At 39.0% G+C, this 22282-nt stretch overlaps 1 protein-coding gene and 1 non-coding gene across 3 annotated transcripts in view; both read left to right on the plus strand.

Moving 5' to 3' along the window:
• Positions 1-22282, plus strand: part of DOCK4 (dedicator of cytokinesis 4) — a 489751-nt gene that overhangs the window by 283366 nt on the left and 184103 nt on the right. For both annotated transcript variants that reach the window (XM_057550242.1, XM_057550243.1), the window contains exons 13-15: positions 11415-11540; positions 20889-21013; positions 21808-21970. In XM_057550242.1, the coding sequence (XP_057406225.1) occupies positions 11415-11540; positions 20889-21013; positions 21808-21970 (414 nt within the window). The remainder of the gene's footprint in view (positions 1-11414; positions 11541-20888; positions 21014-21807; positions 21971-22282) is intronic.
• Positions 1574-1681, plus strand: LOC114235632 (U6 spliceosomal RNA). Its single transcript, XR_003621757.1, has one exon. It is a non-coding gene; the product is annotated as a U6 spliceosomal RNA (small nuclear RNA).

Raw genomic sequence — 22282 nt, forward strand, 5'->3', positions numbered from 1 at the left:
GCTGAGCCTGCGCGTCTGGAGCCTGTGCCCCGCGACGGGAGGGGCCGCGATAGAGAAAGGCCCGCGCACCGCGATGAAGAGCGGTCCCCGCACCGCGATGAAGAGTGGCCCCCGCTTGCCGCAACTGGAGAAAGCCCTCGCACGAACCGAAGACCCAACACAGTCAAAAATAAATAAATAAATAAATAAAATCAAGTAAAAACTTTAAAAAAAAAAAAAAAAATGATCATGGGGAAGGTGAGGATGCTGGTAGTGTTTATAATATTTGCCTTTGCTGCAGAGTTCATAGATCATAGAGATTTTGTACAAAACGAGGAGGAAGCCAGTGCTGGGAGGATGGCCTTAGTCACACCAAGTAAGCCACCAAACATCTTTTTTAGGCTAAAACACTTCTGAGGCTATCTGCCAAACTGTATTTTTTTAAAAAAACAAATATGTTCCATGCATTTGAATGCTTATAATTGGAAAACCTCTGGCGATGGAAAACTTTGTTCTTTGTAAACTGATGCTATATTTACATATATTGAGACATGGAACATATCCATAAAGTTGTGTAATTCTCTATAAAATGCATTCTTATATCCAAGTTCTTAGTTTGTTAGATCAGATCCTTAAGAATTATTTTAAATGCCTTTGTTTAACCAAAAAGAAAGAAAGAAATGTTAAAGAACACTTGTCCTTTGGGTAATCTGGTCCTGCTGGAGAGAGGCTTTGAGCAGCTTGGTGGCCTCCTTCATATAATGAACACACATTTCAGTAGGCCTAGAGTGCTGTCACAGCTCCCACTTTATTTCTTCATCTAACCTGGCCCATTTCTACACTCTCATCTCTTCCTAATGCTTCTGGGTTTTCCTCAGTTGACTCATTTTCCAACAGTCTTGTCTCACTTGAGCCACTCCTACCAGACATTTGGCTTCCTTTCTTCCCTCTGTTCCAGAGACCCTCAGACCCTGTCCCTGACCTCCCTGTGTAAACACCTCGCCTCATCCCTTCAGGATTTTACTGTTTGATGCAGCCAGGATGTACCCCTGAAAGTTATATATCCTTCTGGTGTTTTATTTTAAAAGTCAATTTCCTTACCTTATAGACACAATATAGAATATTCTAGTACCCAAAGCAAAACTCAGATGACAGATTTTGTAAATCAAGCACATAGAAGGCAAGAGAAGTAAAAATTCTTGCTCTGATAATAATGAGGTCTTAGGATTTCAGAAAAGAACAAATTTTACTGAAGATGAATTTATGACAGACTCTAATAATATCATCTTTAGGAAGTTTTGCTGACACCTCACGATGTTAGTAATTTTGTGGTTCAAGTTTAGAAATCCTAGCAGTTATGTTTTACCCTTAGTCCCCTACCTTCCGAACACAAAGTATGCAAGTACTGTCAAGAAATAGTGTTTTTAGAGTTTTGCCCCAGAACAGCAGCACGAGGAGCTGCATGAAACCGCTCAAAATTGGAAAAACTATAACTGGTAAAGATCATACTTTTAAAAAGCATTAAAGTCTGAAAATTTTCTTAAGCGCATACAGCAAATGAAGAAATACTTATTCAAGAATAATACTAAATCTTGTGCTCGCTTCGGCAGCACATATACTAAAAATTGGAACGATACAGAGAAGATTAGCATGGCCCCTGTGCAAGGATGACACGCAAATTCGTGAAGCGTTCCATATTTTTGGGATATATGTACCTGTATAGCTGATTCACTGTGTTATAAAGCAGAAACTAACACACCATTGTAAAGCAATTTTACTCCAATAAAGATGTTAAAAACAACAAAAAAGAATAACACTAAATCTTGATAAGAACAGAGAAAGTGGGTGACACTTGTGCCACAGCCCACTTCCTCCCTCCCTACTGCCCCTGCTCAGTGTGATGGAAGTTCTCCTCTAGGCACTTGTGGCCAAGAAGATGGGGCTGCTTCTCCCCTCAGCTCTCAATCAAGGGATACTGCATCTGACCAAGAGGTGAAGGCCTCCAGTGTTTCTCATCTCCATTAGTTCTGAGTTGCAGAGGCTGAATTCCTGGCAAAAGTGGTTAAAAGGCTGGGGGCTCCCTTCTACCACCCCACCCCACTCATAGGGCAGAGGGTCCATCGTAGATATAGCAAGCCAAGAATATTGGGGCATCAATTACCCTTGCCCCAGCTCACTCACTGGGCAGAGGTTCCACATGAGGAGACCAGAGGTTACTGGCCCAGCCTAGCACTGGCTCATAAAGCATGGGTGTCACTCTAAAGAATGGACCCACCTCCAGCTCTGGAGCAGTGGGTCAGAGACTTGGCCCAGGGAAGAGGCAGTCCATAAAGAGAGAAAACTCACAAGCTCTGCTGAAAGAAAATGATTTTATTTGAAACAGAGTCTGCAGAAATTTAAGCCTATAGGAACTCTTGAAAACAGTGGAGATTTTGGGGGAAAAATTGGTTTTCCTCAGAAAAGAAAGAAAAAGAAGAAAAATGAACAGAACCTCAGAAAAATCCCACCAGGCACACCAACATGTATAACATGAGAGTACCAGAAGGAAAGGAGAGATAGAAAGGAGCAGGAAACATATTTTTAAAAATATTGACAAAAAAATAAAAATAAATAAAAATAAAAAAAAGAAATCAGTAAGCAGAGACAGACTACAAGAAAAATATACATATAAGACCCAAACCATGCCAGGCTTTAAGTTATAAATAAAACGCTACAATAAATAACAACAAAAAAAAAACTATTGACAAAAAACTTTCCAAATTTGATGAAAACGTTAATCTACACATCCAAGAAGCTCAATCACTCATCAGTTTCACTCTTCCTCATTCTAATCCCATTTTCCAGGCAACCCTAAGAATACTTTCTTAAAACACCAATTGGATCATGTTTCCTTTACTTAAAATTCTCCAATGGCTTCTTTTTGCATTTAGAATAAGAGTAATTAATTATGGCTTCCATGACTGCTGCTTTTCTTTCCTGCCTCCCCTCCAGCCTCATTCGACTCCTCTTGCTTCAGACCCAGTGGCCTTCCTCCAGTTTCTCCATCACCCCAAGCTTTTTCCTGTTGCAGGACCTTTGCACGGGCTCTTTTCTCTTCCTGGTGCATCGTCTCCCCATCTTTTGCATTGCCATTTTTTTCTGTTTCCAAGCTTGAATGTTACTCTCTCAGAAATGCCTTCTATAACCACTTTGCCTTTATTATTTTTATCTCAGTCTCTGGTTTATCTTCTTTATAACAGTTATCACAATTAAAAGAGGAAAATTGTGGTAGGATACTCAAGAAGTTGTAAACATTGATTAATTCTAGTAAACAGAACTCAGTAACTGAGGTAGGGAAGTACATTTTCCTCCATAATAGAACCTTTTGTATGTATGCATGTACGACTTAAAAAATTTTTTTAAATCTAGTTAAATTTTAAAATTCCCAATGTTTAACAGACACTCAGTATCTATTTCACAAATGAATAAAAAACACAATTATCAGATGTTTGCCTCAAGTTTGTTTCTTTGGTTTCCTACTACCAAATAGGAAAAAAAAATTAGAAGGTAAAAAAATTTACTGGGTCCTAAGGAGGTTGCATTATTTTCCTAGCTTTGAGATTTAAGGCCCTAATTTATGTGTCCAACCCTCACTGTTGGACTCTTAAATGCTTTGGAGTTTTTCACATTTATAAGTAATAATGTGAGGAACGTCTGCTGTATTTTGGAATATGTCTTTAAAATAAAGCCTTAGAGTGGAGGAGGGATAAATTGGGAGATTGGGATTGACATATACACACTACTGTATGTAAAATAAGTAACTAATAAGAACCTACTGTATAGCACAGGGAACTCTACTCAATACTCTTAATGGCCTATATGGGAAAAGAGTCTAAAAAATGAGTGGATATATGTATATGTATAACTGATTCACTTTGCTGTACACCTGAAACTAACACAACATTGTAAATCAACTACAATAAAAAATTTTTTAAAAGCCTTAGAAATGGGATTATTAAGGGAGAATGTGAGCTTTTTAATGAATTTTGCCACATTAACAAAATAAAAAGCAGCTGAGGGCTTCCCTGGTGGCGCAGTGGTTAAGAATCTGCCTGCTGATGCAGGGGACGTGGGTTCGAGCCCTGGTCTGGGAAGATCCCACATGCCGCGGAGCAACTAAGCCCGTGCACCACAACTACTGAGCCTGCGCTCTAGAGCCCGGGAGCCACAACTACTGAAGCCCACGTGCCTAGAGACCATGCTCCGCAACAAGAGAAGCCATCGCAATGAGAGGCCCGCGCACCGCAGCGAAGAGTAGCCCCCGCTCACCGCAACTAGAGAAAGCCCATGCACAGCAACAAAGACCCAACACAGCCAAAAATAAATAAATTAAATAAATTAATTAAAAAAAAAAAAAGCAGCTGAGATGGTCATTTTGGAATAAAACCTGGGACAGTTTATTGAGGACATCAAAGACAAAAATCAAAGATTTTTGAAAAGTTTGGAAGCTGTAGATTCAAAATTGCAGTATTAATTAATAAAAGTGGAAAAAAGATGAAGAAATTGTTTGGGGATTGAGTGGAAGAGACTGGTTTTAGAACGTAGTTTTGCTTTCACAGTTTCTGTGTACTCACGATAATTGCTGAAGTTATTTCTCATCCTCTATAATTACTTATGATATTAAGTTTAATCCCTCTCTAATTCTCACCTAGACTGTTAAATTTATCCGTAATATGTATCCTGCCAAATCTTCCTCTGTTGTACTGCCAGAATCCTCTTTCCCAAATAAAAATCTGTTCTCCATCTCATGCCCCATTTCAAGTTTTATTGATTCATCAACTTGTGATGCCAGCTTGGCCCCTTCCTGTGGTGTTGCAAGGCAAGCTTCCCAGATCTGGCCCAATCTCCCTTTCATTGTCTCTCCCTACACTCTGCCTTCAGCCCAACATAACCCTCTTTGGATTGTGGTATTAGTAGCCACACAGAGTTGTGATACTGTAAATGTTCATACCCCAGAAGTGAATGCCTTTATGACAGTTTTATTAGAAATCGAACTAGTGATACAGCCTTCAGTAATTTTACTAGGAATCAGAAGATCTCAGTGATTTCAAAACAAAACAGGGCAAAGACATTTCTTTTACCCATTCTATGTGTTTCTGTCTTTGCTCACAACTCCCTGCTGTATTTTGTGTGTCCTCTCCCTACTCAGTTCTTAAAAAAAATGACCTCCTTTGATAAATTATTCCCTGCCTTTTTTCATTTAGATTTTGCCATGTTATATATGATGATTTTTTTTTCAAATCTTTTTAGTCTTGTTCAAATACTCCCATTTTCTAAAATGAGTTTTCTTAAACTTTAGAATATTCTGGCTGAGTTGAGATGAAGAGCCTAATTCAGCGTTCTCTATTTGACACTTTATTTTGAGAAAAAGTAAATGAAGCAATTTTTTTGGTCTTTTCTTAGCATGTAGATATTTTTAAATGCTGAAAATGGAAAGAAAAGACCATTTCAGTTTGATCATCAAACTTCATGAAAATTCTGATTGAGAAAATTAAATGAGTAAGGATTAATAGATATATGCGAACTGTATTCTTTGTTTCCTCCCCCATAGGTCACTTCAGGGATTTGTTTGTTATTAGTTTGGGTTTGTGATATGACCTTTAGATATCCCACTTGTGAAAATATTTTTGCACTATTAGCACATCTATTCTTAGCTCAGATGTTTTAGCACATGTATTTTTAGAACATATACTTTAATATTCTACCATTTTTCTTCTATACTTGTATAGAAACTCAGGAGAATTAAAAAGAAAAATGTAATCGTGTAATGTTAAGTACTTTTTACATTTAAGTCAGTTATTTAATCAATATTGTGACTTTATTTTATACTTTAATTTGGCACATTTGCACATTTTTTGAAGCAAAGGACAGTTTTTGAATTAAATATTGATGAGATTGATAGTTCTTAAATACTATATAAGTAGAGTAAATTTTTGCTCGGTTAATTAATTTACCCATTTACAATTACAATTTAATTGTGCACTGAAGACACACTATTATATATTCTTCAAAGACTGCTTGTGTTATTGTAAAACAATAGGGATTTCAAGGATTTTAAAATAAATTGGCTTTTGAAACATGGTAGACTGACTCTTGTAATCTCCCCTTCAAACACATAAAAATGCTGGATAAATTACAACTAAGACGTGGTAAGAAATAGAAAATGAAGCTTCAAGGAAACGAAGGGGCATCTTGCTGACATTAAGAGGGAGCTCCATACCAGAAGGGGAAACACTCAAATAGGCACTCCAACAGGAAAGGGGGGTGTGAATATAGGCCCTGACGACTGGGGACTTAAGTTTTAAACGTCTCATGGAAGTCAAGACATGATTTGTTATATCTGCTCCCTCTCCCTCATTGCTGATTGTTTCATGATTGATTGTTGTTTTTAGCTATCATTTTATTGTGACTCAACTTCAGTGGGTGTTGCTTTTTTTCATAGGAATCCTATGTACCGTGGGTATGAAAGTGGCAGTATGGAGTGATTATACATTTACTGTTTTCAGGCTACTCAACTGGGACCCGTTACTTACCTTGGATTTCATAGCTATGGATTTTTCCAAACTACTGAGTTAATTTAAATTCAGTGGCTTAAGCTTGGAGTTTCTATCTCACCAGAGAATCATGTACTCTCATCACCTTTTTAAAACAGAGAACAGTTCTTTCAAGCCCAGTATTAGAGGACTTACTTCTAAGCATTACTTGTATTTTCTCTAAGCCATATCTCCTAGAAGTTCAGATAATAAACTATCAGGAAAAGACTAAATAAAAGGTAGAAAAATAGGTTCATAATGAAAAAGAAAACATGAAAAAATGAACAAGGAGAGTTTCAAATTCATGCATCAAAAAAATATTGAACATCTATATGTCTGCATTATTCAAGGCACTAGTAATACAGCATTTAAGAAAGCAAATACAAATCTTTGTCCTCTTGGTGCTTAGCTTCTAGTGGTTAGAAAGAACTAAATAGAATTTCTAAAATTGTTTTAAAGAAGAAGTCATTGAAGAAAAATTAGCGCACTGCTTAAATACTAAATGAGCACAACTGCAAAGAGAAAGAATAATGTGATATAACAGCAGTGGCAGTGGTAGTTGTAGTAGCAGCTGCTAACATTTTTGAGCACTTCCTTTGTACCAGGTATTGCCCAAAGTATTTTATGGAGTTGGTATCATTATCATCTTTATTTTACAGATGTGGAGACCAAAGCACAGAGAAGTAAACATTGAGACAGGGTCATGATGCTGTATGATAGACTTCTTAAACTGCACACTTAATTACAACATGTATTTATCAAATATATTTGTCACTATTTTCCATTTTTGTGTTGCTATACATTTGCAGCTATGTGTTATTTGGTTCATTGGTGGCAAAATGGCTGATCTAGTCTAAAATTAATTTTGCCTGCTACTTAATAAATCATGCTGTGCTTGCCTTTTTTTATGTAAAAGTACAGAATTTCATGAATTTAAAAAGAATCATCTTATAGAGTGAGTTAGCTCCGATTCCTAAGAAATTAGAGTTACGAAGAATCAACCACATTTGGTTTAACAGATACCAAGCCTTTCTTTCCTGTAGTTCTGCTCCGTAAGCTGAGTTTAATCATGAAAAAATGTTGTTTTGTGACTCTAGATTAATTAATGACTATGCCTCTGTTTAAAATTAGATATCAAATCTTTGTAATTGGGTCTTAAACATCTAGACTGATTTTTTAAAGTTTTGTTTCATGATTGTTTCTTCTAATAAGAGGAACATTTCTCCCTTAGCCATTTCATTTTTGGCATTTATATTAACAGCAAGAAAAAAATGGGTTGTGGAACATTATTGATCTATTTTGTGAAATTAAAATTTTAACCTAATTTTTTAGCTTATTGGTTGTCATAACTCCCAGTTTAAAAATAAAATCTTCCCTGCACTTTCAAATTCCCTCAATCAGTCATAATTTTTCCTTATTTTAGTATTCCTATCATGCACTTAACCCTTGCTGCTTCATATTCTACTTATGTGTGTGCGTCTTACTTTCATTAGTATTGCAGTGGCTCTTGGTGGGCTGGTCCCTGTAGATTCACTACTATGTCATGTTTCTTTGTCTTCCTGAAAGTACACCCCCTCTTTGATGTTTCTTTGTTAAGTGTTGGGGTTTTTTATGGAAATTGAATTGATGATTTGGGAAGAGCCAAGTACATTGTGGTCAAGCCCTTGGCCCACTTGACCTTTCCAGTTCTTGATTCTCGGTGAGTTCTTCATTCTGAAGAAATTAGGTCACTTCAACAATACCTTCCCCTCCAAATTGATATCAGTAGGCCAGACAAATGAAATCATTATGCCTGGGGCTTTCATCTGTATCTTTCTAAACCTTCAGATTGAAAACTACCATATCTTCTAACCAAATTTTAGGATGCATTCAACTGTTGAATGCCTAGTTTTCCTTTTTCCCCTCTACTATTTTGTCTGTTTTCCCCCATCACTTCCTCATTGCCTTCAGTTATCCATTAGCTGGCTCCTTTCTGTCTGTTGTCTTCTACTTGGGTCCTCTCTATCCTCTTGCCTTCTCTCATCTCAATGTCTCTGGCTGTCTCGAGAACATTGATGCATTTCTTTGTTCATGCTTTCATCTATCTGTCTTTCCACAAAACATATTTTTTCTCTATTTCCTATCTTTGTCTTTAGAATTCACATGGATTGAATGCCTTTCTTTTCTCATTGTCTTATCCTCTGTATTCAACTTATGTAAAAAATAAAATAAAATAAATCACTGATGGTTAAATGAATTCTGGCTCCAACAGGGCAAAACAAGAATCCTGGTCAATTTCCTTCCTCCAGTCTCTACCCTGAATGGCATGATCTCTTTGTTTTTTCATTACTGTTTAGTTCTTTTCATACATTGTACATACCACATAAGGTTGCTAGTATCTCTGATCAGGTCCTTTGATGAGAAGTTCTAGTAAAATGATCTGTCCTTGCAAAACATCACAGGACCTCAAGAATTTTGTTTAGTGCTTGTGATTCTCTATTTGAAAGCATTGCTTATAGTGTCCTGGGGTACTAGAACAGTGTTCTATCCAGCAGGAGGGATGGTTATTATGTACTGTGTCTGGCACACACTGCTATTCTACAAATATCAGCTTCTGCTGATGTTCATGATGATGGTGACAGTGTGGGTGAGTGTTTTGAAGGCAAAAGGACAGAAGTAGGAGGAGAACAGAGACACCAGTAATGAGGTGGGGGTACTGGGAGAGCGTGAGGCAGGAAGAAATAGCTGCTGGGACAGATGGATTATAACATGTGTTAGTTTATCTTCATTCACCAGCCTCTGGGTTTTAAAAGGAACCAGTAGTACCACATCAAAGCTGTCCGCATCAAACCATCCAGATGGCTCATTCTCCCCTGCTTCATTCCATGTGGCTATCGGAGGACTGACGCTCCTCCACTCTGTCACCTTCAGTCATCCATCTCATGTGGGCTGGGGGCAGGGAGGGAGCTAAAGGATAGTGAGGTGAAAATAGGATGAAGATTTAATTAAAGTTCCTGAGTGCCTGCCAGATTTAATCTAATTCTCACAACTTTCTGACACCGACATTCTATTAGATCCACACACCAGAGGACACAGTGATGCAGCTACATCCTGACCCTCTTTTCTTATGTCATTGCCTTTTTGGGTATGCCTCATCTAAGTCACATTCGAACCCCAGGAAAGGCTCCATCTTCTCTCCGAGCCTAGTACTTTTTTTTTTTAAATTAATTAATTAATTTATGTATTTATTTATTTCTGGCTGTGTTGGGTCTTTGTTTCTGCACGAGGGCTTTCTCTAGTTGTGGCAAGTGGGGGCCACTCTTCATCGCGGTGCACGGGCCTCTCACTATCGTGGCCTCTCTTGTTGCGGAGCACAGGCTCCAGACGCGCAGGCTCAGCAATTGTGGCTCACGGGCATAGTCGCTCCGCGGCATGTGGGATCTTCCCAGGCCAGGGCTCGAACCCGTGTCCCCTGCATTGGCAGGCAGATTCTCAACCACTGCGCCACCAGGGAAGCCCCTAGTACTTTTTTAAAAAAACAAATTTTCCTGATGTTTTACCCACTCTATTGAAAAGCAAGCAAACAAACCAACAAAACACTACTTTTGTTGTTGTTTGTTTCTTCATATTACTGAAGACAAGTGAAAGGAAGATTCCAATCTAGATGCATGGCAAATGTCTTGCACTTCTGTTGCATCCCAGCATGATTGTTGCCATGCTTATGGTGTATGTTTGTACATAGCATTGTAATGCTGTGCATTAGGAATTGGGAGTGACTACTTGCACAGTAGTATGTATGTTACTGAGTGAAAAGGGTGATAAGTAATGATGTAGATGGAGGATCTTTGGAGTACAGATTTATCATTCTCTTGATCCACCATCCAAATTCATTTTAAAATTGAGTTCAGGTTAATGATGATTGAAAGTTTTTTAAAAAATAAGTCACCTTTGACTGGTTTCATTTTCTATCACTAATGTAAGTGAGGGACTTGTTCTTTTTGTCTTTTTTTGTTTTAAAATAATAGAAGAAAAAAGGAACAGGGAATTAAAAGACTGAAAGAGAAGCAGCATGTTGGAAATAGGCAAACATAAGTATTCAAAAAGATAGGACATTAATTTTTTCCTATAGCTAGAGTTGGGAGAATAAGGTATGAAAAACATATCATTCAATGTCCTCAGTATATCCTGCTGTGGTGATGTCACTATAATTGGGGTAACAAAAAAATTTTATTTTACTGACTAAATTCCCTCTTGTTTATCAAAGTGGCCTGCATCCTGCTCAATTCTGCTCAGTAGAAAATAATGTGATTATGAGTTTCTACTGTATATAATATTAAGAATATAATCTTGGTTTTATTACAATCACCTTTCTTAAATTTTTTTTAAAAATCTCTAAATACCCTTAAGATCCTTGAATTTTTATGTCTTTAGATTTGTGTTCATGTTTATGATATTTGATAAGTAATTATTCACAGGCCTTATAGAGTTTTAAAGAAATTAGCACTCCCATTTTAAGATCAATGTCTTCCAGGGCTGGATAGCCCCTGCCATTTGCTAGGATGAGGTTGGTGCAGGGGTGTTTCCGTCTGGCAGGGCGCTGGAGAAGCGGGTGATGGGACTGGAAGCCAGACTTCCTCTTCTTAGTGTTCTGTTCAGGTTTTTTCCAGCTTCTTGGAACCTTCTTTGTTAGTGGAAAAACTCAGGTAGTCAAGTTGGAAAAGTGTTCTCTAGATATTTGTCTTATAGATTCCGTTAATTTTGTCTGAATATTAATCTTCAGTTTAAAACAATGATACCATAGATTTGGGCTTGTTGAAACAATTTCAGTTTCTGTTCATGCTGTTTCTGTCCTTCTTTTTTTAACTCTGGTCTCATTTGTTATAGGTTTAGCAGTTTCCCTACAACTCTTGCACGGAGACATTGAACAAATCAGAAGGGAATACTCATCAGTATTTTCTCATGGAGTATCCATCACCCGGAAGTTGGGTTTTTCTAATATTATTATGCCTGGTAAGTGACTTGGGATGCACTACATGATGAAATATGGCTACTTTGTCTGCTTTTGACGCTTGAGAAATTTTTCAAATTGTCAGCTTCAAAGAGTTCAAATGGGCCATGCTTAAGAATAAAATGAGGTATTTAATTCTTTTTTAAAAAAATCTTTACATTTTTATTATATTAGGGTGGATAACTTGTGGGGGTCATGGTTGCATTTCATTATGACCATAATAGGATAACTGAAGTTGAATACAGAAAATATTTTACCCTCTGGTGGGAAGTGTTATTGAAGTCATTTAGGGGAAATCCTTACAGGTTTTGGCAAGAACAGTTATTAAGCAATGGTTAGCCTTTTTGGAGGATTTTTCCACCAGAGATATGTATGTATATGTGTATATAAATAAGCAGCCATATGCAAACGCCATATGTATTTCTATACATCTCCTAGTTCTATTTGTATATATAAATCAGATCTATATTAGCAACCAAAAGAGACTCCAAAAAAGTGTTTGTTTCTGAGTGGAAATGGTAGAAGTTAAGGAGATTCACACCATCAAAGTAAATGCCAAGTAATAGTCTTTCTCAGGGCTCTACATCCTACTTTCCACAACCAAGAAAAAAAAAATAGAAAGACCAAATAGTCTCAAATTGTCGACAGTATTTTTAGAAATGAGATCCTTTAAATCACTGTTTAAATCCCATGTGTAAAAAGCAAGCAATGGAAGTTGCATCTGACAAGCCCCTGGTGCAGTTATGAGACTGATGGTAGGACTGTTGTCCATAAAGACCTACCATGATGCAGAAACTGACTGGCATTGACCGTCGCGGCATTTTGTGATCTCCTGACGGAAATTCATTCGTGCAGGAAAGCCTAAGAGAACAGCCTGGAAAGTTTCCTGAGATGGCCTGACCTAGCTTAGGGACCCAGTCTGCCTGAGCATCTTCTGTTAACTATTGTCGAAAATGACTGTTTACAGCACTGTTTACTTGGCGGCATGTTATTCAGTGGCTCTTGCAACCATTCATTATTCCCTTCAGTTGCTATAAATAGCTGGTATTTCCTCTTTAACAAAAAAAGAAAAAAATTTCATCCCACTGGGAAGCAAATTGATGGGTAAATCTAATATAAAAAGCATATTTTAGAACAGAATGCAGCCAGCTGCTAAAAGAATTCCTCAGTTTGGTCTCCGAGCAGTATCATTGAGAAATGGAAAAATATCAAGCAACATGACACTTCACTGGCTGAATAATTGTCTGGGGTGTGCTGTGCTCACGCAGCTCTTGTCTGGCTTTAATGATGAAAATGAGCTTTCTGTGGAATAAGACTCGCTTCTGTCCCTTTCCCACACCACGTTGTAATGACGAGGTTCATGCTGACCAGGCAATCAATCCTCCCAGACACACGTCTGCAGTGCCCAAGACTGCAAGAGATTTTTTTTAAAGCACTTTCTTCTTTTTCTTCTCTCATTTTTTCTTCTTTGGCTTCTGAGTCTTTCAAAGTAGATGGAGAAGGGAAAGATGTGTGTATTAACTTAAACAGCTGAAAGCAACTTTTGGAATGTTTTACATTGGCAAACATAACAGCCATTGTTTTGTTTTCCTTTGTTATTTTTTAGAATTTTGACTTGTCAGTTAATTCTCACTGGTGGCTCTGATGAAAACTTGAGCTGAGTTTTCAATAAGAAAATATATGTGAACAGCATTTCTGATCCCAGTGTTGTATTGACAGTCTGCTAGCATGATGGGTTTTTTTGTTTGTTTGTTTTTCTTTTGTTTTTCTAGACTTGTCTTTCAGAGTTAGTATTGTGATAGGGGTCAGGATGGGTGAAGCCCGTGTTTATACCTACAGGACCTTCATTAACTTAGTTACTGCCTTTCTGCAGAATGAATTATCTGTGGTCCTGACACTAACAGGAACGTACACAAAACTCTTCTTGAGGGTCACAGAATGTCATCAATGCCAAACTCTTTTTGGGATGGGAAAACCGTGGAAACAGAGATTCTCCCCTTGGTCTGGCTTTTGCATGGGCTGGTCTCGGGAATGTCACCTGGTATAAGGAGACTACCTGCCCATATGCTTTCGGCCTGTCATGAAGTCCTCTGAACCCTTCCTGTTGCTAAGGGTCAGTCATTCAGCACTTTATTTCTTAGAGTACCCAGTTTCCAAAGAAGAAAAGTTACCCTCTGTGAAGCTCCATCACTGCCACCTACGAACCAAATAACTCTGCAGAAAGCTCCATGGTCTGGCCTCTGAGCCCATGAGAGGGAGGGCAGTGAAAATGTTTCAATCAGTGCTCTCCAGTTGAAATACAGTGCGAGCCACAAATGTAATTTTAACTTTTCTAGTAACCATTTTTAAAAAAGTAGGAAGAAAGAGATGAAATTAATTTTAACAATATATTTTATTTATTTACCCAACACATCCAAAATATCATTTTAATAGGTAATCCATATAAAAAATTCATAATGAGTTATTTTACACTATTTCAACCTAAGTCTTTGAAGGCTGGTAACTACTATACATTACAGCACATCTCTTTTCAGCCAAGTCACATTTCAAGGACTCAGTTGCCACATGTGGCAGTCGTTATGGGATTGGACAGCCAAGCTCTAAATGTCTTTACAGACTGCACAAAGCAGAGCTTGAGCCGTTGCTGAATATCAGGAAGGACTAAGTTTCCATCCACCAGATGCTTTGGAACAAAGCTGGCTGATGTGTCAGGAATGTCATGGAAGGTCAGGCGGTATCCTCCTCCCACCCTAAGGGTCCATTCTTATTCTGAGTTTATGCTTCTTTCTAGGCAATCATCATGGTCTCCCTACTTTATCTTCCCTACCTGTACCCTCTCTCCTGGAGACTTGTTGTCACATATCAACCAGTAAAACTATCCCTCTTTGTTAAGGAACCCCTAATTAATACGCTCCAGTGCATTCACTTTTAATACATCTTGGCAGTTCCTAATCCTAAAAAGAATTAAGGAAAAGTGGTGGACTGATAGGGGAGGGAAGGGTTGAGATTTGGAGGCTAGAGGCTCACACTGAAAACGATGAACAGAGCCTGTGTTTCAAATGGTTGCCAGCAGTAGTAGCTGTGATAGTGATTTCCAGATTTGTTTAAGTTTATTTTACAAGTATTTTCCAGAGTAAGCCTCCTTTTCCTTTGGTCTTTAGGCAGTAGTTCAAATAAGTCAAATTTCTATTTGGTCAAAGTTGACTAGATAGTGATTTACAAGACTGGGGTAAGAAGTATGTTGTAGAGGTGTTTGCCTCCCATTTAAGAAGATAAATAATTTTATTCTTTTAAATATATATATATATTATTATTATTTACCACTTACTGACAGAGACATGTACATCACCAGATGGAATTGCCTCAAATAATCCTTCTTTTGGAGAAAGCAAGTGGGACCCTGCTTTATTTGATGTTCCCTAAAAGTATATCCTAAATCTAACCAAAGCTCACCACGTCCCAGTCCAAGTCACTGGACCTCCATATCATATAGGTGCAACTACTCTGCTTAGATCTGAACCCCTGATCATGCCACCAAGGGGTGGTGGTCTTTCACCCAATGAATGCCACAGTGACCAAAGAGAGGGGGAGGCGTGTCACCCTGAGGTTGGATCCCAGCCCCAGATCACATTGGAGAAGAGGCTGCTGCCCCCAAATTATGAAGCTTACATGCCCCACTTGCCCAAGGGTGTAGGATTTCCCCAACAGGCAATACCAGAAATGCATGCGTTGTCCTAGAGTGTGAAGGGCAGCCCATCCCTGCTCCTGTCTCTGCACCACTGTCTGGAAAGTCCTTCATGGCTGCTGTTGTATCATTTGCCATTGCGTGCTTGATAGTCATAAACTGAAATTAAAAAGCTACTCCCTCAAAAGTTTAACATCTCAGAGTATTCTTTTAAAATAAAGCAAAACAAAAACGAGAACAGATATGTTTTACTGAAGTGTACTCTATGTGAGAAATCCAAGGTTAATTTTTCATCCCATGCATAACTGTTCCCTGTGTGTGGTCTGCCTTGATTTCCTGTTACTTGTGAATCTTGCCCCTATCCCTTACCCTGCCCCTCCCCCCTCCACCGCTGCCCTGAAGGTATCCTGATGTAGTAGAAGCCTAGGTGTGGATGGCATATTATATTAGCTTCCTATGGCTACTGTAACAAATCGTCACAAATGGGGTGGCTTATAACAGTGCAAATGCACTATTTTACAGTTCCGGAGATCAGAAGTTTGCATGAGTCTCACTGGGCTAGTATCAGAGTGTCAGCAGGGCTGCATTTCTTCTGATGGCTCTGAAGGAGAATGCATTTCCTTGCCTTTGCCAGCTTCTGGAGACCCCCTGTACTCCTTGGCTCATGGCCCAACATCATTCAACCTCTGCTTCTCTCATCATATCCCCTTCTCTGACCCTGACCTTCTGCCTCCCTCTTATAAGGACCTTTGTAATTATATTGAGCCCACCCTGATAATCAAAGAAAATCTCCCCATCTCAAGATTGTCAGCTTAATCACATCTGCGAAGTCCCTTTTGCTGTGTGAAGTAATCTATTCACAGGTTCCCAGGATTAGGACCTGGACATCTTTGGGGAGGTAACGGGGTGCCTGCTACACACATGAAGGGCTATCCAGCTCAACCATGTGTCCAGTGCATGAATGTTTTCCTGAGGTCCCTGAGGATGGTTTTCCGGCTTGTACTTGAGTATTAATAATGGCCAAGATCACACCATCACATCTTACATCTTCTCTCAAAATGACCTCTTTCATGTTGAACTCGTCTCCCTCTACCTTCTATCCATTGTGTTGAGTTTCCCTGCTTGTAACCTTAACATTTTAAAATTCAGTTAACTCTCTTGTCTCCCTCATCTCTCCTCTGATGGGTCCCTTCTCCATATCCTTTATGGTCTGGATGATACCGTTTCTGTCTGTCTCTGTCCTAGAAATGAAATCAGTGCTTCATAATTGGTCTGACCAATCAGGGTGGGACTGATACCTTCCTTGCTCAAGGCACTAGTCTTTTGGAGACAAAGGCTGAATTGCAGCTAGCTTATTTGATGGATGTTCTCATCCTATTGAATTACATTTCATGGGTAAAGCAGAGATATGGATAGTACATTGGGCATGTTTCTTAATCTCTATACTTTAGTTTCCTCATCTGTAAAATAAAAATAATAGGGCCTTTCTATAAGGTTAATGTGAGGATTTAATGAGATACTCTACTTATAGCACTTGGCAAAGTACCTAGCTACTGTCTATCTGCTACTAACATCATCATCATCATCATCTAAGTTCACAAAAACCCGGAGTCTTTTATGTATGTTCTTTAGTTTTTAAGAAGGACAGGGGGCTTCCCTGGTGGCGCAGTGGTTGAGAATCTGCCTGCCAATGCAGGGGACACGGGTTCGAGCCCTGGTCTGGGAAGATCCCACATGCCGCGTAGCAACTAGGCCCGTGAGCCACAACTACTGAGCCTGTGCGTCTGGAGCCTGTGCTCTGCAACAAGAGAGGCCGCGACAGTGAGAGGCCCGCGCACCGCGATGAAGAGTGGCCCCCACTCGCCACAACTGGAGAGAGCCCTCGCACAGAAACGAAGACCCAACACAGCCAAAAATAAATAAATAAATAATTAAAAAAAAAAAAAAAAGAGGACAGGAACTTTTCTTTTCCAGTTCCAAAAATAACAGCAAATATCTAGCACAGAAAAGGCACTGGACTAGCCCCTGTGGCTGGGACAGTGGTTTACTTGACGTGATGACCATGCCCTCTGTGCCTTTATCCAGTTCATTCATAGGACAAAATCAAGGATCAGGGTTTTCAGCTACTGATAAAAACCTCTTGCCTGTTGAGGTCAAGCCATAAATCAACCCCATTTGATTGTAGTCACTGAACTCTTTTTGAATTTGTTCCTACTGCTGTGGCCTTATCTCTATCTCGTCTACAGTGATGTTTTGAGAAGCCTTCACATGTGTAAAGGCTTCCCAGCCAGTGGGCCTGTGAAAGAGAGGAAAGTGTCAAGCACATCAAATTTACAGAGTAATAAGTTTAAGATGTGCAAGGTATTAATAAACATTGTCAGGCAAGTAGCTTTTCACGATTGGTGCTATGACTCCATTTCATACTCAGTTTATGATTTCTCTCTTAATTACCCAAGGTGCTTTCTTAACACCATTTGGGCTTATTAGTTTTCTCCAGAGCCAACCTCAAGTGTATTGACTTCAATTAGCACTTGTTTCAACTTTATCCTTCTGCGTATTTTGGCAAAACGTGGCACCTTGCAGTATTAGAACATAGCAAGCTGCAGATTCCTGGGGGGACACGCGTAGAATGGCATCCAGGAGAAATGTTCTTGTCATGTATTCTCTTTTCGAAGAAATCTTATTTTAGTCTAAAAGTTTTGCGAAAGATAAAGAGGGTTACAGGGACAGGGACAGGGACAGTTAAAGAACAGAAAACTAGAACATATGTATAAGGTGTTTTAATTTATGAATGTGTTACAGTCCAGAAGTTCTTTTGTAAGTCACAGAAACAGCAAGCATAGCATAATAGTCTCGGCCCTCCTACTGCCTCTCCCATCCCTACCTCTGCCTTTACCCCTTCCCCACTTTAATAACACAGAAACTTGAGGCCCCAAGGTTTATCTTACCCTGTCTAGACTAACGTCACAGAGAATAGACAGTAGCAGAGAAAGACTTGAATCCAGATCTCCTTATTCCAGTCTTCCTGTGACCCTACATTTTTTTAGGCTTATTTGAATTCAGAAGAGAGAGAAGAATCCAGCTAAGTTATAAGCTAAACCAGCTCTAGGGGTCCATTTGGGAAGCACAGGCCATTTTTAACTTTGGTCCCTTTGGAAACACCCCATAGCTTCCACAGATGTCTCATCCTCTTAGTGAGGGCCTCTCTCATGTGACACACCCTCTCCTCCATTCAACACCCCGTCTCCTCTTACTTTTATCCATGGCACTTAGCATTATTCAGTGTGCTCTATGTTTTACTTCTTGGTTCAAGACCTACTCCTACTAGAATCCCTCCACAGGGAAGGCATTTTTGCTTTGTTCACTGCTGAATCTACTGGGCCTAGAATAATATCTGGCACATAGTAGGTGCTCACGGTATATTTGCTGAATGAATACACGAAGAAAGAATTTCCTGGCACTGGCAGTATGTTACTGTACCCCCACCCCTGTTCTTCTCTAGGCCCAGCCTGCACACAGCGGGGGGAGACAGGTTGCCTAGCAAACCTCCCTCACCGCCCCCCTCCCCGCCCCCCATCTTTGCTTAAGTCAGAGTTGCCGGTCCTTCCAACAGGTGAGAGTTGGAAGTCCCTCTCCCAAGAAACACTAACTCTCCGTTTTGCGTGACAGTTAATCCCCATGTGGTTTGGACAAGCTAATCACTCACTATGAGAAAATTCCAAGGTAAAAACTCCTGTAGCTGTACTTCCCATTAATCAGTGTGTGTTTTATAGTCTGTGTGTAAGCACGGCCACTCATCATGTGTCACCTACTCCAAGAAGCAAAGGAATTTTACTACTGTTAACTAACATCTTTTGCTCTGAAGTACCTTGATTTTTGTGTTGTTTTTTTACCTGCCAAGTCTGTTCGCGGGAAAACTATTGTCAAGAATTTCCTCTCGGATTGTTGAGATAGCACGTGTGCAGACCATTAGCATTGCAGACCTGTTTTGAGTTGAAATTGATGGCTTCAGAGGACAAAGTTTGTGAGCTTATTTATTCTATAATGGAATTGTTAAAATAAATAGCATTGAGAATGTGTGTTATGTATGTATGAATACATATATATATAAAATGATAAATTTATAGTAATTAAATGAACTGGATTATAAAAAAAACTCGAAAACTTGTAAAATTTACTGGACCGTTTTCTCTTAAAATTTTTTTTAATGGATATGGTTAAAACAAAAAACCTTCAAAGCATACACATATAATTTTACATGTGTTGAAATACGTTGCTTTTCTCCTGGAATTCCAAGTTCATTGCCTTTCCAGGTTGATTTGTGTGAGTTGTATGAGAGTACTGAGAAATTCATAAGACAGAGACCACTGTATTAGTTGTTTCCACTAATGGATTCCTTATATACTCTTTGTAAAGGGTGGGTGAGACTTCATCCTTTTTAGAACTTACTCAGTTTCTCTCTTTTGTGGCCCATCTGTTTCCCGTTCAGCCAAAGTCATTTGCAAATGACGTTCTCATTAAAAGTTGGTCTTTATGAAGGAAGGTTACCAGGCACACTGGTATTCCTTCATGGTTTTGAAAGCTAGGGTACTTTCTTATAAACACTTTGGTCAGGAAGTTTGAGAAATTTCCCAAGTGTGGGCATATTTGTATGGTTATTGTTCCTTCTGGTTATTTACTTTCTTAAGGAGAGATCTTTTATTAGGAAAAAAAAATATTGCTTTTGGGCCTTCAAATGTTTGAAAGCTATGTTAAGTAAAAGTAAATGCAACCTTGCCAACCTCACCAACACTTACCTTCAAAAACTTTCTAGTCACACTTTGTTTACTTACTTCTCATGTCCGTATCCACTCACTGCTTACCCCTAATTTAATTCTTACAGGAGAGATCAAAGCATGCTGTCAAGCGTGTTTGCCTCTCTTTGCTAGTTGGCATTATATTCTGTTTTTTTCTTGCAGTCATAAGAAAGGGGCAAGATGAAAAAGCATTCAAGTTTATAAATAGCCAATGGAGAAACAAAACTAAATGATATATGTGTACATAGACTATGTCAGTTTGAATCCAGGGCCTTTCTCATTTGTTTTATAGCTTGATGGCAAGAAATATTAAGCCAAGTGTGTCTGTATGACTGACTTATTCTACATCTGTGTTCATAAACACTAATCTGGATTCTTCCAGTAGTGAGATCATTTCATCCATGAATTTTGGAAAAGATTTAAATTGTAACTGTACCCTCTGCAGTCCTATCATTTTCTTCCATTTAGGTATTTCTTCTTCTCTAAATGCTGTGACTATAAAGTATGAAGACTAGTTTCTTTGAGCCACCCCTGCTAGGTTGTCATTTTGTAATCGCACCTCATAAATGAAATGAGGGAAATATTGAAAAATGGTGAGATTTGACAACACCTTCCTACCCAGGCCCAGTACTGTCCTCCTAAATGTGCATCTTCAGTATTGCTAATTCAGACTAGCAGAAGCTGGCCTTTGCTTTTCTTGGATGTTGGTAGTAAGGGTGGGGACGTTTTTATAAAAGTATAAATATTCTATATTTTACTTTTATATGTATGCTGTAACACTATTTTTTATGAACTAGTTTTTCTTGATAGAGTACTTTATTACACTTTTTACTATATATAACATGGTTTCAATTTTCCTCTCCTACTAGGTGAAATGCGGAATGATTTATACATCACTATAGAAAGGGGAGAATTTGAGAAAGGAGGAAAGAGTGTGGCCAGAAATGTGGAAGTTACGATGTTCGTTGTAGAGAGTAGCAGCCAGACCTTGAAGGTACGTTAATGCTGGATTCTTTTTGGTAAAACAATTCCACATCCTTGCTTTGGGTTCATCTTTAATGCGATCAGTTAATTTCTGATTTGCAGTATTTCCAATCCTATTTTTCTTTTCCACCCCGGTGTAGTTTTTTTTTTTAAGTTATGAAAATGCCTTTCAGAAAAGAAAGTAGGAAAAAAAAAAGGCTTTTACAGTTTGTTTAATTGTGTCAGCAATGTCCTCATAACAGCTATTCCTTAAATGCAGCATTTTTATGCCATTTCATTTTTCCCCTTTCATCTGTCATAGTTTTGAAGATGCATACTTTTGCTTTTGGCAATTAGTAAAACAAAACAAAAATCATATGTCATTCCATGTATTTTCATTTTAACCAAAATAGGACGTGAGGATTAAGCTATTACTAATTGGGGTGATAATATCAGGTTCCTTTATGGAAGTGAGCCCGGGGCTTAGTGAGTTTTACAGGAAGGCACAGAACAGGCTTTTGGCTGTGGCAGGTTGAGAATTTTACCATGTAGTTGACTCCAAATTGGGCACTCGGTTGCCCATCTCACTCATGTCACTGAGGTCCACCCTTAGCCGAGTAGACCCTGGGAGAGCAGCCTCAGGATGAAACAGACACAGCCTGTCAGCAGAAGCGAGTGCAGAAACAGGCCTGTAAAGAACTGAGGAGGTAATTTCACATGAAGTGCTCTTTGGGGAGCAGGCAGGTACAGCAAAGCAATTGCTCTGCTCCTCCCCACATCATCTTGAAATGAAGCTGTCTTTAACCTGCATATTTCCTTTATTAGGATTTTATCTCCTTTGGCTCTGGAGAGCCACCAGCTAGCGAGTACCACTCCTTTGTGCTTTATCATAACAACAGTCCCAGGTGGTCTGAGCTACTGAAACTTCCTATCCCTGTGGATAAATTCAGGGGAGCGCACATCCGCTTCGAGTTTCGGCATTGTTCCAGTAAGTGTTTGGGCAGGATTGTCTCCATGGCTTTGTTGTGCTGGGTAGTCTGCTAACTGAGCTGAAACAACAGTGTGGGCTAATCTGTAGAAAGTGTGTGACAAACCAGAGACCTCCACAAGGGAGAAACGAAGGTGAGTGAAGTCCTGGGAGGTGAATGGGCTCACTTCTCGAAGAACCAATAACCTCTGTGGAAACATAGATGCAAGAGGGGAAGGAAATAAAATACCTATGGAAATCTACAGGGTTCTTCTTAAGTTGGTCACTTTCATAAAAACCAGTTCATCACTCTCACATTCTGGAAAGACTAGA

Source organism: Balaenoptera acutorostrata, chromosome 7 (genome assembly GCF_949987535.1).
Source record: "Balaenoptera acutorostrata chromosome 7, mBalAcu1.1, whole genome shotgun sequence".
Classification (NCBI taxonomy): domain Eukaryota; kingdom Metazoa; phylum Chordata; class Mammalia; order Artiodactyla; family Balaenopteridae; genus Balaenoptera; species Balaenoptera acutorostrata.